Source organism: Micrasema longulum, unplaced genomic scaffold (assembly GCF_059751315.1).
Source record: "Micrasema longulum isolate JH-2025_06_02 unplaced genomic scaffold, ASM5975131v1 h1tg000097l, whole genome shotgun sequence".
NCBI lineage: Eukaryota > Metazoa > Arthropoda > Insecta > Trichoptera > Brachycentridae > Micrasema > Micrasema longulum.
In genome coordinates, this window is record NW_028277303.1 from 722,166 (window position 1) to 737,702 (window position 15,537).

General features: G+C 30.8%; 1 protein-coding gene across 1 annotated transcript in view; it reads right to left on the reverse strand.

The window, feature by feature from the left end:
• LOC148284680 (arylsulfatase B-like) overlaps positions 1–15,537 on the reverse strand; it is a 72,851-nt gene that overhangs the window by 44,984 nt on the left and 12,330 nt on the right. The window contains exons 3-4 of the mRNA XM_088236363.1: positions 11,078–11,237; positions 5,109–5,335 (exon numbers count right to left, since the gene is read on the reverse strand). Of these exons, the coding sequence (XP_088092489.1) occupies positions 5,109–5,335; positions 11,078–11,237 (387 nt within the window). The remainder of the gene's footprint in view (positions 1–5,108; positions 5,336–11,077; positions 11,238–15,537) is intronic.

Genomic DNA, 15,537 nt, shown 5'->3' on the forward strand with positions numbered 1-15,537 from the left:
CAAAGGTCCGTGGTTCGAATCCCACTCTACCCCAACTTGATTCCATTTTCTAATAGTGAGTTATTTACAACTTGTTGAAAATGGCCCTCAAAATTAAATATTTGGGTAAATCACAAGAACGCAAATATTTCTTTTATTAAAAAAAATATAAAATATATAATGTTATTTTTTAATGCCGTCCTTATTATATTATTGTAATTCATATTATCTTAATCAATTCAACGATTATTCTGATTATTTCTGAGTCTTACAATAGTTACGATATTTCTTTTTTATTTTTTTGCATACCCCTTTTAATTTTTTTATTTAATACGTTGTTATTGTTTTTTACAGTCATATTAGATGCATGTCTTATCCGTTTGAATAAAAAGGTTTAAAAATAAAAACCTATTTTGCATGCACCAAATCCATTGTTACATTGAATACACTTATCTATTAATTCGGACAAAATATTTACACAGTTGGTTACGTTCCATTATCTGTTTGCCTGCTTCGCTGCACAATCACGTTTTTATCACTTGAAAGATAATATTAAATTTGTATAAGGTATGAAATACTGATTTAAAATGCCAATCACGGTAGCCCCTATTATAACCGTTTTTATCGATGTTATTTTTTATCACACGAATAAAATAAATAGCATATTTCATAAAAAAATATATTATCTCTCTTTAATCCGCGCCTTATGTCTGCCTTATGGCGATGACGCCTGACTTAAAGAATGGCTCATTTTTGGACAGTCTTCCTCCATCTGGAACAGTCTTGTGCTGTTCTGTAGGCATTTTTCAGTGATATTTCAGGTAATTCAGTGACAAATCAGCTCCATCTTGTCGGTTGACGTCCACGCGACCTTGTCCCTTCGACACTTCCCAGGAGGATGGTTTTCTCCAAACTATTAGTTCTCTCAAGAACTGCAGGATTCTTTTCTTGAATATGGATGTTAGTCTTTCTTTTATGTCTAGTTCCTAGAGTATAGATATGTTTGTACATCTGGCTGTCCACGGAATCCGCAGCATTCGTTAGGAATTTAAAAAATATTTTTAATAGTTAAGTAATTGAAAATTAAACTGTTATCAAAAATAGTAATTTTGGTAGTTTTGTGAATTAAAAAGCTACCCAAAATCAAAAAATACAGATGTCCATACTCATTTGTAGAAAATTGTTTTTTACTGCAGATATTTAATTAAAAAAACAAGTGTTCTTCTTTTTTTTTAAATTAAAAAAGAAATATTGGCGTTCTTAATAATTTACACAAATATTTGAATGTTGGTGGCCATTTCTACGAATGTCTCATTTAATAGGTATTTTATGTTTTTAAAATTATACATTAAAAAATATATTTAATGCTACTAATAAATACTAACAATTTATTATTTTTATTCGACAGTATTTCATAGACCGTAATTAATTTAAAATTGTAAAAAAGTGACATTTTCCTATTATAACCTTAATCAACATCTGTGTAACATTTTTGAGCTGAAAAACGTTTTACTGGCGGAATAATAAAGCACTTCACATCCGCTTTCCACCACGTCTAAAATGTCCTATTTAATGTATTTGTTTAAGCCTTATATGTATGCGAAATGCTAACGGACGAAGGCCAGCACTCTTAAGGGTCACTTTGGTATAGGAATCTCAGTTCGATTGTAAGTAAATGGGTGAGACCTACTTACAAATAATATGCCATGTGCCATCTTGGATTATCCTGGGAATTCCTAACTACGTCGGACACGGTCAATAGTGTTGTTTAGAGTACCTATGGAGGATTGCACTAACAAAGCTCTTTGTTTCGTCCGCTGTTTCTCCAGTTCCATTCTACACGAACGTCATTCGAATAATGTATTCCACACTTTTTAGAGTGTATACTTGTACAAGATCCGGATACGTTAAATTTAATTGTGTTTTAATAACACGTCAAACCTTTTGTTGAGATTTATAGCGATTAGAGCAATTGAGGAAAACAGTAGTTTTAGCATGCTTAATGTAATTTACGCTCGTAAAGATACGAAATGATATTGGAGTAAAATTTATATTTGAAGCACTAACTTTGTGGATATATTTTATAATAAAATAAATATAAAACACTCCGATCTAGTTTTGAAAACCGTACCTATCTCACTTTACACTTTCCACCTTTAGAATAAAAACATGACATAAACACTTGACTTATGAGCTAAAATAAAAGAGGAAAGTGGCGGCGTGTTTGCATACCATGCAAGACGTCTCGGGTTCGATTCTCGACATATTTGACATGAAATATTGATTTAAAAGGGTGTTTTTGCACTAGAATATTTCATAGTCCCTGGATGGACTGGTACCTAAAGCATAAAACTGATCATCTTACCTTCATGTAACAAAAATTATCAAGAAACACTGCGATTGGTATGCCAATGCTGCGCTCTTTGCGCCATTAGGTGCGGAAAGAGAATGATGATGATGAGTTGGTTATATCGTGATAAAGAAACTTGTGTAGCTTTGAATCCGGTCGGTAGAAAAAGCAACAAAATAAGGGGTTAAAAACAAAGTCGATTAATATTTACTTTATGATATTAGAGTAGTTTAAACTAACAAAAGTATCAAGAAATTAAGTAAACTTATCATATATTAATAATATAATACTAGCAGGCAACAGTCGGCTATCGTCGACTTTTACATGCTAGGAAATTCGGCCCTTCGGTACTCGCTTTATCGGCCCTGAGGGCCACAGTTGATCGGCCCTTCGGGCCTCATTTGAATTATTAGAATATCGGGCACTGTGAAATTTCACCCTTTTGAGCCTCATAATTTATTTTTTGCTGTTAGGAGCAATATAATATAATAATGAACCGGGGGTGTGGTCCCGTGGCTAGTTTCACGGGCCCAGGGATCAGGGGTCCGAGCATCGCACCACGCTCTATCACAATTTGGTTCTCATTTTTTAATAAATAAATAGTTTGGGTAAATCATAAGCACACAAATATTTATTTAAAAAAATAAATTCAGAAAAAATTATCTGTCACTCAGAACAACGCTTCAAAAACCACAGTTATAATAAGTATATTTAATATACCGGCGGCCTCCATGGTGAAGTGGTTAAGACGTTTGACTCACGCATGGAAGGTTCCGGGTTCGATTCCCGGTGAAAACTCAAAAATTAAATGTGATTGAAGCTACTTTATCTGCCTGTCTGTTTTTTTTATTTTTTATTACTCCACAAACCAAATACTCATTTGCGGACCCAGGAATCAGAGGTTTGATTTTATAAGCAAAATAAAAACATTAAAATATTCTGCTCTCTAGCGGCCGATTTGTGAAACGTTAAACCAAAATTATATCCAATATATGAACCAAAATCACATCTTTCAACTCATTTACGAAACTTCGGAAGGACATATTCTAAAAAAAAAATTTCACCAGCAGACAAAATAAACCCGTACAGGACAGATACAAACAATCATTTATGTAGTAATCATGTCTACAGTTATAATATATAGATAACTAGCGGAACCGATAGACGTGTTCTTGCCCGAACGTTGGCTAGCCTGCTATTAGCCTGGGAAAAGACTTTTCATTGAGAAGTAGGTACTTGTTTATGATTGAATTCCAAAATTAAAAATTAATGATATTCAAATACTGAATTTAAGTAGTTACCTAGGTACTTGTTTATGGTCGAATTTCAAAACATAAAATAATTGATTTTTAATACAGAATTATTTTTGCGAATATCAAACTCGACTCTCTTTTAATTAAATCTTTAAAAAATAAATAAGAAATTTAAAGAAAGAATCTATTTAGGGTCCATGAAAAGCGAATGTTTTTTGTAAACATTAAAAAACAAACTTTTTTAAAACACAAAAAACAACATCTTTCTATTTTTTTTTAATATGCATTCTTATCGAATGCAACCCTGGTAGTTCGATGAGAAAAAAAAATATGCTTCTAACTCTAATTTCTAACTTTTTTTTACAGATTCGATTAAAAAATTTAATAATTACGAACACGCACAGCGCAAAGATCTACATTTCACTGAAAACTGCACGTAAATCGGTTAAGCCGTTTAGGAGAAGTTGAGTGATATCACACGTAAAGAACAATTCTATATTTAAAGATAAATCTTTGGTTAGGTTTAATAAAAATTAAAATAAGGTTTTTACATTACTAATTGTGTTAAGTTAAGGATTAGGTTGAGTAAAAAAGGATTTTTTTAAATTAATAAACTTAAGCCAAACCTAACCTAACCTAACCTAACTTCCCAAAACAAAATAAATAAAATATAAAACAATTATTATTGTTGTATTTTAATTAAATAGGTTACACGGCGTTCAACCCTTTTTTTAAACGTTCATTTAACGAACAGCCTAGCCATTAAGTCAAATGCCGGCATTCAACGAACAGCATAGCCGCTCAGTTGAGTGGCTGATTTAAATATTTGGTGGTGATATAAATTAGATGTGACGGTGAAAAATCTTCGTTATGATTTTTTAAAGAATTTTGAAGCCATATCATATTTAAGAAATAAAATAAGGTACAGTAAATAGTAAACAATTTCATATTTTCAAAATCTCGAATTGATTTTTATGTAAGGAAACCTATCAAGCATTGTTCCTTTTTTAGTAGTCTTTTTTAAAGGATTTTTTACTCGTTACTTTCCCTCGTTATAGTGTATCATGTATAGTTGCTGAATGTACATCTTGAGTGGTTTATGCTATGCATATGTGCCGCATGTAATGTATATGTTTGTATATGTTTTATATGTGCGTTCATGTGTGTGCGTGGATGGCTCGGAGTGTACATTCGGTATTTTTATTTATTTTAATTTATTACCTCCATGGAAAACGCAAATGTCAACAATTATCTTTTTTTCACTTAAAATTCTTATTTATTTTTTATTTTTTGTCACATTTAATGTTTATATCTTTTTAATTTATGAAAACTTAATTGGTCTTTTTATGTTAAAAAATTGTTGTTTTTAATACTGATTTTGTATGACTGTATGTTTTCTAAATAAAATAAAATAAAAATAAAATAAAATGTATTATTTTTTTAAAAAACACAAAAAATTACATGGAATTAAACAAGATAGCATTAGGCGAGCATACAATTGAAATTGAAGACTGAATTAAACTTACTCTTTGTTGCAATACGGAGTCGTAGTAGCCGGTGAAGCCTCCTCTGTAACCGAAGTGGGAGTCAAACCCTCGTCTTGTGGGGGTCTGTGCGGTCCTGGCCATGCCCAGGTGCCACTTGCCCACAGCGTGGGTGGCATAGCCCAGCTCCCGCAAATACTCCGGGAGGATCCTCTCGTCCAGGGGAAGCCCCCGGGCTTCTATATTGTTCAGGGGAAATCCTTGCATACCTGTATCAAGAGAAAAGAGACTTAGCAAGTTTATTTTTCAAAATTTTGGTCAAATGAGTGACTAATGATTGAAAAATGAGTGAATTAAATGTGTTAATCTTTTTTTATTCTATTAAAATTATTTATTAGGAAATACAACAGAAAACATATACGTTTATGAGTACAAAAACAGTATCGTACATTGTGTATACCATCCTTTTCCGCACTTAATGGTACATAGGGCACTACATTTGGTTCACCAATCGCAGCGTATCTTGGTCATATTTGTTACATGAAGGCAAAATGATCAGTCTTACGCATCAGGTACCAGTATAGGGACTTTGAAATATTCTTGTGTAAAAACACCCTTTTAAATAATATTTCCAATCAACCATGTCGGAATCGAACCCGAGACCTCTCGCATGGTAGGCAAATGCGCTGACCATTACACCACGAGGCCGACTTAAGAAGCCGAGATTGTGTAAACAATGGATGTGATCCAGTTTAAAAAATTCACAAATATAAAAGTAGAATATGTTAGGCACTTAGAATAAAATAACATAGAAGAAAAAGAAAAAAAATAATACCGGAAGAAGGTTGAAGGTGGGGAAATGTAGCGGAGGAGAGAATAAGAGATTTTTATATTATAATTTTCTTATTTGGAATTTATGTATGATAAATAATATAAACCTACTAAAAACTACATCAATTAATTAAACCAATATAAACATTTCATTTATGTCATCAAGTGTTTCAAAAAGTTTTTTTTTTAATTGATAAAATTTCGTTTTAAAAATATCTCATTAGGAACATAGTAAATTTTAAGAAGCTACAATGGACACTAGAACTAGCTATGAACATATTTTTTTTAGACAATGGATTATAAAAAACATTAAACTTGTTATGTTGTTTGAACCCTGAATATATATTAAGTAGAGTTTTTGGTTATTTAAAAAAATATATTTATTAAAAGAAAACAATAGCAAACAAAATACAAAAAATATTGGCCAATTATATTTTTCTATATATAACTAAATACAATGTCGAAAAATAAGATAATAATCGTACGCATGAAAAGCTACTTCGTATCATTCCAATTGTAAAAAAAATGGAACATAAAATAGAATATAGTGAAAAAAAAAATTACTATGTCTTAAAAAATATTTTCGCCAGCAGAGTAACCCCTAATCAGCCTTCCTTTCTTTCTTCTTTCAAACAAGAGAAAATAAATATAATATCAAAGTTCACAAAAAAATGCAAAACCTTTTAGCGTAAAAATTACAACAGGGATGGAGAATACCTTTTCCGTAAGATTAAATAATAATTATTATTTGCAATTAAGGTTCTAGCATTTCCTTTATAGTTGTTTAGAGTGAGGAAATATAAATTGATTTTTTTTTTAAATGTTGTAATAATTAAGTATTTTGGGATAGGATGGATTTCTATTGTTGTTATTTGTAATTATGTTATTTATAGGTAAAAACGAACATAAAAAAGTGGCATAAATTTTCACGGTCAGAAAATTGCTATATAAACCGTTGTTATTTATCCAATACGATATATTCACAAAAACAAATGAGAATCCCACAGTATAATCAAACCAAAAACATTTATTTAAAAAAGATTTTAGGTGCTTTCATAATTAAAATATTGAGGTTTGTAAAGGAGTAGTAATTTTACACAACCAAACGAGTGACAGCTATACGCAAAACTGATCTCCAGGAGTCAATTTTTAGAACTATTGCTTCAGAACGGTCGAAACTACTTAAAAAGTCCAAATATGTAGTCATTAGTTATTTCATGCCAAGATAAATTTGTTTCTTCCGGAAGCAAGGGGTTAACGGGATAATTTATAGAAATGCGCCTAAGAGATAGGGATTATCGATAAAATTGTTCAAATTTCTCATTTTATTTTTACACATAAAGATTAAATCTATTGATATTAACAAGTTAAAATATAAATAGTACTGAGTACTGACTTATATTAAAATACAGACATGTTATTATTACATAGAGAAAATTTTACGTAAATCGGTTAAAGTAACTAACAAAATAAATCCATTGTTTATTATTTAACATAAGGTTTAACCAAAATCGTTAAAACGGACACCTTTCTTTTGTCTTAAAAGCGAAAAATCTACGGGTGATCAAATGCGGGTTTCATGAATGAAAATCCGTTTTCGAGAGAAAAAAATGATTGCCACCTTTCATCAATCAATGTTGCAAATCGGAAGCTCAAACCAATCAGCATTCATACATGCATGTGGGACTTACAGAGTACGACTATACAAATTGACCATTCCCAGAAATGAAAATATTCAGATTCATAAAGAGCTCGCTGCATTTTTTTCATTCAAAATAAAATTCACCCCTGAAATTTTATTTTGCGAATTCGTTTAATTTAATGTCAAAAGTGTCAATAAAACTATGAAAACGTTAAAATTCATTTACAAAAGTTGGGTAAAAAAGGCCAAATTAATTTATGCATAAGTCATATTTTTTTTACTTGAAGCCTACCTTTCTCTTTGATAAGTAAAAATAAATATTTGCATTCCCATGATTTACCCAAAGATTTAATTTTGAGGACCAATTTCAACGAGTCGTAAATAAGTCACTATTGGAAAAAAGGAATCAATTTGGGGGAGAGTGGGATTCGAAAAACGGACCTTTGATCCGTGAGATCCAAAGGACCATAACCTGATTAAAATTATATTTTTGTATAAAAAATATTGACATGTGATATTTATTTGAAAACATTGAATTTAAAGTTAAAAACTATAAAAGCTTTAACTGAGAGTAGTGTGGTGGTGTGGAGGCCTGAAGAAGCCATACACTCGCTCATGGTGGAGAATACAGAAGAAGTTTATTTGTTACATGTACTAAATAAAATAAGGGCATATGGACATTGCAGTATATATCCTTGTTCCTTTTAGGCATACTTAGTACCTCAGGTTTGCGGGTCAGAAGGAGCATTGTCTTGCTCATATGAACTTTTGAACGGGTTAATTTATAATATTATAGAACATGTAAACTTATATGCACCGAACAATTTCTTAACAGCTAGGCAACACAGACTATTTATATTTACTGAATGCTGGAGCAATTTACCGTTTATAATGTCTGTGGGGAGGAATATTGGGATGTTGAACAGCCTACCAAAAGGGGTGGATATTCTCCATGCAAAGATTACCAGTTTTAGACTCTTCCTTTTTATGCATCGTGACGTGTTTTGGTGATTCATTTGATTTTTGTTTTATGTTTTTATGGATTACACGTTTATATCCCGTCAATTTTTTAAACATTAATTTGTTCATAATACTCGTATGTACATTATAATAGGCAGGTGTTCTGTAATGTACATGTATGTTAATTTGAAGAAAATAAGAACAAATAATAAATTTTAACTTTAAATTATATATCAAATGTATTTTCGATATTTACATTAATACTCGTAGATGTGCAAAAGGAAAAAAAAATAAAAACAGTTTTAAAATGTCTAAAATTCCGAGAAAGCATAATTTGATTAAACAGTGGAACTCCGTTCATCCACACTCCAGTCATCCGGATTGCAACCGAATCAAGAAATAAAAATACGTGATGTTATAATAACAATTAAAAATGGGTAAACGAGTTTCTTCGTCAGATCTAATTACTTTTCTGGACATGTTTAAATTAGTTTTTATTGTGATTCAAATTCGCTGTATTATTTTAAAAGCAATAAAAAAGTAAAAATTAAATTTTGCGTTTTCCTTTAAAACGTCTTTATTTCATGGTTAATCCAACTATCTGGATTTTTGCATATCCGGTTAATATCTGGAACTCACTGTATTTATTTTAAAGTGATATGAAAGTTATAGCTGATTTTCTTAAAAGATTTTCAAAACGATATTTATTTGATCAATCAAACTATTTTACGTAGGTACGTGTTATGAAGTAGGTAACTATTTTTATTATTTGCAGGTTCGACATTTTTTATTGATGGATCGTACATTTTGTCAAATAACCTAAGTGAATAAAAATATGGTTTAAGTACACATTGCTTAAAAGGTTTCAGTTCTCAATTTATCTGATAAAATTACAATGAATTTTCAGGACAAAGTAAATATTTTCTTAGTGAAGCATTCAATAAGAAAATATTCGTGTCATCCACTTTATATTAACGGCTGTCAAACTCATTTGCCACCCTATGAAGAGTATATTCTTAGCCTGGAAATGTTATTTTATCGGTGATTCAATTCTAATCAATCAAATGTTTTTGTTAATTTTCTTTGTCCTCGTTCTAATGACTCAGTTCAACGACATTGATCAATTTTGGTATTAGTTCTTTAGTTTTCATTCTTATTAAAAGCTCATAATAACTTATTACCCTTACTCATAAAAAAATAACAAAAAAATGTAAGTATTATAACATACTAGCTTTTACCCGCGGCTTCACTCGCGTGACATAAGGGAAAAATTAATAATTTTCCCGATTAATAAAAAATTATCTGTATCGGTTGCCGGTACTTAAGGAAGGATTTTTTTTTGGAACGAAAGTAGCTCTTTGGCTATTCATATGCAAAAAATATGTTAATCGGTCCCAATGTCAAAACGTGAAAGAAACATAAACAAACAAACAAACACACTTTCCCATTTATAATATTAGTATGGATTTATCATAAGGTAGGCTTCTAAAATAAGCATTAAGGCACACGACGGCTGTCAATTAAATCCGTAATACAACATCACATAAGCCCAACTTTAAGGAGTCGAATTGGTTACGTGACATGTTTCGAAAATACATTTGGGCGATAGGTAGCTCCCATTATATAGATATTCTGCTGATGGAATGTATAGAGACGCCTCGCATTTTTACTATTTGCATACACAAATTACGTTCCTCGCTCCCCCAGATTGACAGATGTGCCTCGCAGCCTTTTTGTCACCACACACAGACACCTTCACACACATGGCTGGTAACTAAATTTGGGAAATGGGTTTCTTCGCTGCAATGGCTTTGTCTGTCTTTCCCTTTAAGGGGAGCAAATAGATTATATCCTTAAGTATTTATTTAGCCCAAATTAATTTATTCAATCAATTTGCTATCCAACCCTAACCCTATTCAGAAAACCGAAGGGTAAAATCGAAGTACATTTCACTCGTAAGTTTTTATTAGAGTAAAGTACAAAATAAAATAAAGTACAAAATAAAATAAAGTACAAAAAGTAATGTATAAAATTTCGTCTTTTGTAAAAAATCTTAATTCCAAGCCAGAAGACACTTTTAATTTAAAATCACATTAGTTTAAATATACGACGGTACACAACTATTTTATTATCATGATTATTTACTCATACCATAAAACTATGCATGCAAAGAGATGGTGATATTGCGTTCTATCATATTTGCCTACCTCTACAGGGAAACGGCGCGGCGTGACGATTTGTTTATTTTTTGTTTGTTCATTATGTTAGATTGTTGTTATATGACTCAAAATAAAAAGTTAATGTGTAGATTGGAAAAAAAGGCAGAATTTTTTTTATGTAAAGAAAATAAAAGTTTAAGCATACAGGACTTATGGTCTAACATTGGCCTTGTAATTTTCACCATTTTATTGATGTTTTATTAATGTCATCCATTTCTTCCAGTTAAAGATATTCGTGAAAAATGGATTTTAACATATTTGAGTATTTATTAAAAATGTGATTGATTTTGGGAAAAAGTTGTTTATGACTATACTCCTGAGAAAAGAGCGTTGAAACAAAGAGAAAAATGATATGTTACCTGTTTTGATGGGATATTTTCCTGTCATAAGGGCTGATCTCGAAGGCGTACAAGACGGCTGTGCGTAGTAACTATTGAGAATGATTCCATTGTAACACAACGCATCAATGTTAGGGGTGGGTATTTGGTTTGATCCGTGGAATCCAACATCGTTCCATCCCTAAAGTACAAACAAATATTAGCATCAAATCAGCTTAAATATGTATTTTGTATGCAGTTATTGTATTATTGTTCTACCAAGAAATTAAAATTAAACAAATCGCATCAATTTTAATATTTATATTTTTTAACATACATTCAGATTTTTTTGTTCAAAAGAAAACGTGATAAATAATCAAAAATAAACATCCTATTAGGAATTTAAAAAGATTTTTTTTCATATAAAATGGTAATTAAGTTTATATAAAGTAACAAAAAATAAACAAAGAATTGCATTTGTCCCATTTAAATTTAAAAAAGAATACTTATATTGTAATTGGTGAGTATACCATATTTCTGGTGTATTGAAAATCAAATCTTAAAACAGTAAAGAAATTTTTTTTTAAATGATTGTTTATTAAAAACAATATCTCAAAAATAATATTTTTTGTTAAACATTTCCCTTTAACTTTTTTAGAAAAATTACAATTTTAAATGGAAAACAATAAATATTGGAATATTTTTATCTCAGTTGTTTTTCATAAATAGTATTGAAATTATAGAAGCCTTATACATGTATAAAAAAACGATGTAAGGCATAATATTATATTAATACTTACTAGAACAATAATTTATAGGATAACGGTTTAAATGGAATTAATTAGCTAATTTTTCAAAATATGTTACGTTACTGAATGCAACGGAGAGTCTCTAGGTATGGAATTTAATTTATCAATTATAATTTAAAATGCCTTATAAAAAGGAGAAGAGGCCATTAATTTTTTCAATTGATATTTTACAAGAATACATTATATAATTGATTTAAAAATGTATTCCTTGATGAGAAAACCCGTGCTGACATTTTACAATATTTTAGTTAATTTTAATTTGTTTATTTTTAACATAAATAATAGTTTTCGAATAGACTGTTTACATAAATAAACATTGAATTTTAATAATTGATCTTACATTTACATATAAATATTTAACAAATTTCATCAAATTATTTTACCGTGCTTACGTAAACACCAATGCAGCAAAAAATCATGCATATATAGAAATTGCAATTAGTATAATAACATTTTTGAAGCCAATGCGAATGATCTTTTGCCAAGCAAACTTAAATAATATTAACTTCAAAAAAGAAATCAGCGACAGCACGCAGGCATTATCATTGTGGGAGAGTCATGAAAGGTAAATACGTTTCATTTTAAATGTACACAATATCAACCAACATTATTTTCGAATCTTGGATAGTGTAACTTATGCAACATTTATACCCGTATCTCAAATGCGGAGAATAACCCGAAGGTGAAGACAATAGAATGCACTTTCCTCACCTTAAGTTTTGTCTCTGCATACGGGTATAAGTATATTGTTAATTATAAGTTTGAAATCATTTTTAGCCCAATATTAAGTAAATATTATATTAAAAAGTGACTCTAGATTTCACTAAATAATAATAATAATAATTATTATGGTTTTATAACAAAAATATTTAAAAAATATCTACCGCACACACACATAGGTATTAAATTTCTCTGGATCATGTCTAGTCTGCTTAACTAGGTACAACCTCTTTTAAGGCAGACATTTTTGGGCAAAATAAACAAAAACAATACCACCTACTAGTTAATTTATTATTCAGCTATACAATATTAATTTATACCATTTATTGTTTAAGAATGTTTTCAAGTAAATTTCCGAATTTTCTCTATTTAAACCCAGTGACCAATTTTTTACAAATTTATTTGATGATTCCGAATAAATAATTATATTTAAAAAACAAAACACATTTCAACTTGTGTAGCTTGTATTATATAGTGACCATAGTTTGAGACTGCTAGACATTGCATACATTTATTTATTACTATAAGGTGTACAAATAGAGCTGCGCGTTGGTTAGAAGGTGATATGGAATAAATGTTATTTTTAAATGTTATTTAAATGTTATGTTTTTATTTTCAAATAATATGTGCGCTTCACTTTCCATTATGTTGTTTCCCAACTCAACACATAGTAAGGAATTCATTACTATTTAATGTTAAATAATATGTTTGTACTTTTGTTTGGTAATAAATAGATATTTGCATGACTAAAAAAAACCTTGCTTCATACTCGTAATTCAAATTTCAAAATCTTCAAATGTAGTGCGATTTTTTGGTAAATAACATATAATTGAACTGCTCATAGGTCCAACAAGTAGTTCTGGAGTAATGAAAATATGTTATTTTACTACTGTGTGCCGTGTTTCAAAAATTCCTTTGTAAACGAATTGCATTGACACATAAAACCCTCAAAATGCAGAAAAGAAATAAAACTGAATTCAAATTTCGTAAATAGAAAAAAATAACATCCAACCATTTAAAAAATATTGTATTTTGTCAATAGTTTGATCGTAATCGCGCAATTTCAGTGAAAGAGAGAAAGATAAAATAATATCAATTTGTCGTTATTCAATTTCTATTATTAGTTCTGGTAATTAACTGGTATATTTTGATTAAAAATCTGTCTTTCTGGCACAAGCACAAATGATACAATGAAACCAAAAAATATATTAAGAAACTGTTAAAGCTGAAAAGTCATTCAAATTAGTAAGAAAATTTTCAGTATTATCAGAAAAAGTTTTATTCCATCGAATTAAAGATACGTTTGCTTTATCTCGCCTAAACAAATAAAACGATGTATGTAATCACAGACCTGGCAAACTATGCAACGATAAGTTTTTTTCAAACATGGGGATATTCTGTTGATAGTAATGTTTCTTATTTATTATTTACAAAAAAAATATCACGTATTCCTAACTCTATGTGGCCATGAGCCCTGTGTTGAGTTTGGATACAACAAAATAGAAAGTGGAAGCATGCATTACTTATACTTATAAAATGAACACAAAAAAATCATTACAAAGAGTACAGAACATCATATCACTCTGTCTTTGCAAACATGCCTCGCTTCTTCTGCATTTATACATCGTCTCGTGCACGCATGCCGATTATTCCTACTCTTGATATGTCCATTCAAGTATTTGTTGAATTAGGGCATGCGATGTCTTTCTCGATCTTTTTTGTTTTCTGCATTTATGAACATTAGCATCGTTAATCTTTTTAGTCATTCTTTCGCCGTCCGTTCGTTCCGCATGTCTAAACACCGTGTAACTTATTTCTTGATTTTGTTGATAATGCTTCTCAGCCAGTTTTACTACGAACTCGCCTGAGAGATCGCGTTTTGACAACATTTAGCCTACTTTCACCCTCGTTTTTCCAAATCCATGTTCCGCTTCCATGCATAAAGGTCGGCACCGAGACTCTATTGTGAACTGCTTATTGCGTCTCCTTCGATAAATATTTTAATAAACCCGCGACTTTTATTTTGTATTTAAAAGCATAACCGACTAACTACGCCTGATGGAAGTATTTATGATTAAATATTATGTGTGTTTTAATAGTTGGCTGGGTACCATTTAGCTGGTCATTAATTACGTCACGGTGCGAGACGATCTTTAAGTGCCTACGCTTACCTAACAACCTCACAGAGTGATGATTTTATCACAAGAAAATTAAACAGTTACCTATGCATCAAATTAACTCCAACCTTGCCCCGTCAGCCAGAAGCAATAAATCTCACGGCATTGGTTAGGATTAAATATCTTAACTACGGAATTGAAAAAAATGATTGTCCAAGTTAAATATCAAGTAACCAACCCACTCATAACCAAACTGATCAAAAATATATTCAGTATAAGTGCGGCAGCATTATTTGCTGATTTGAAAGGTCAATAAAACAGAATGTATTATTATCGTTATTTTTTTTAACTTTTTTGCTATTTTAGAACACTTGAAATTTATGATTACACTGTTTAAAAAATGTATTCGGCAAGTGGCTTCTCCCAATGGCGATACACAGATTTATCCGAATAGGAACAGCCTAGCGATGTGTATGCTGGTTATGCTTATCGTATGTTGACCTTTAGTTGAGCAAGGGTCCTTAGACAATCGGTGTAAATGATGGCTTAGAGATACTTTCATTTAAAAAAATCGCAAGTGTCTAAATTGGGTGAGCGCGCCGGTCACTGAAGATCACCCTTCGAAGAGGATGCATTTTTCTGCTTAGCACGTACAGAACGTAATAATCGATCAATCGAGCGACCGTTAGTACTTGGCCATAGTTGAGAGTGTTTTGCAGTGCGGCGCGGTACGCGAAACCTTGCCGCGCCCGCGCGGTCACTACGCACACTATACTGGTTACCATATTTTTTAGTTCACCATCTCGCGCCGCGCCGCAAAACGCTCGCCACTATGGCCAAACATTTAGAAAAATGT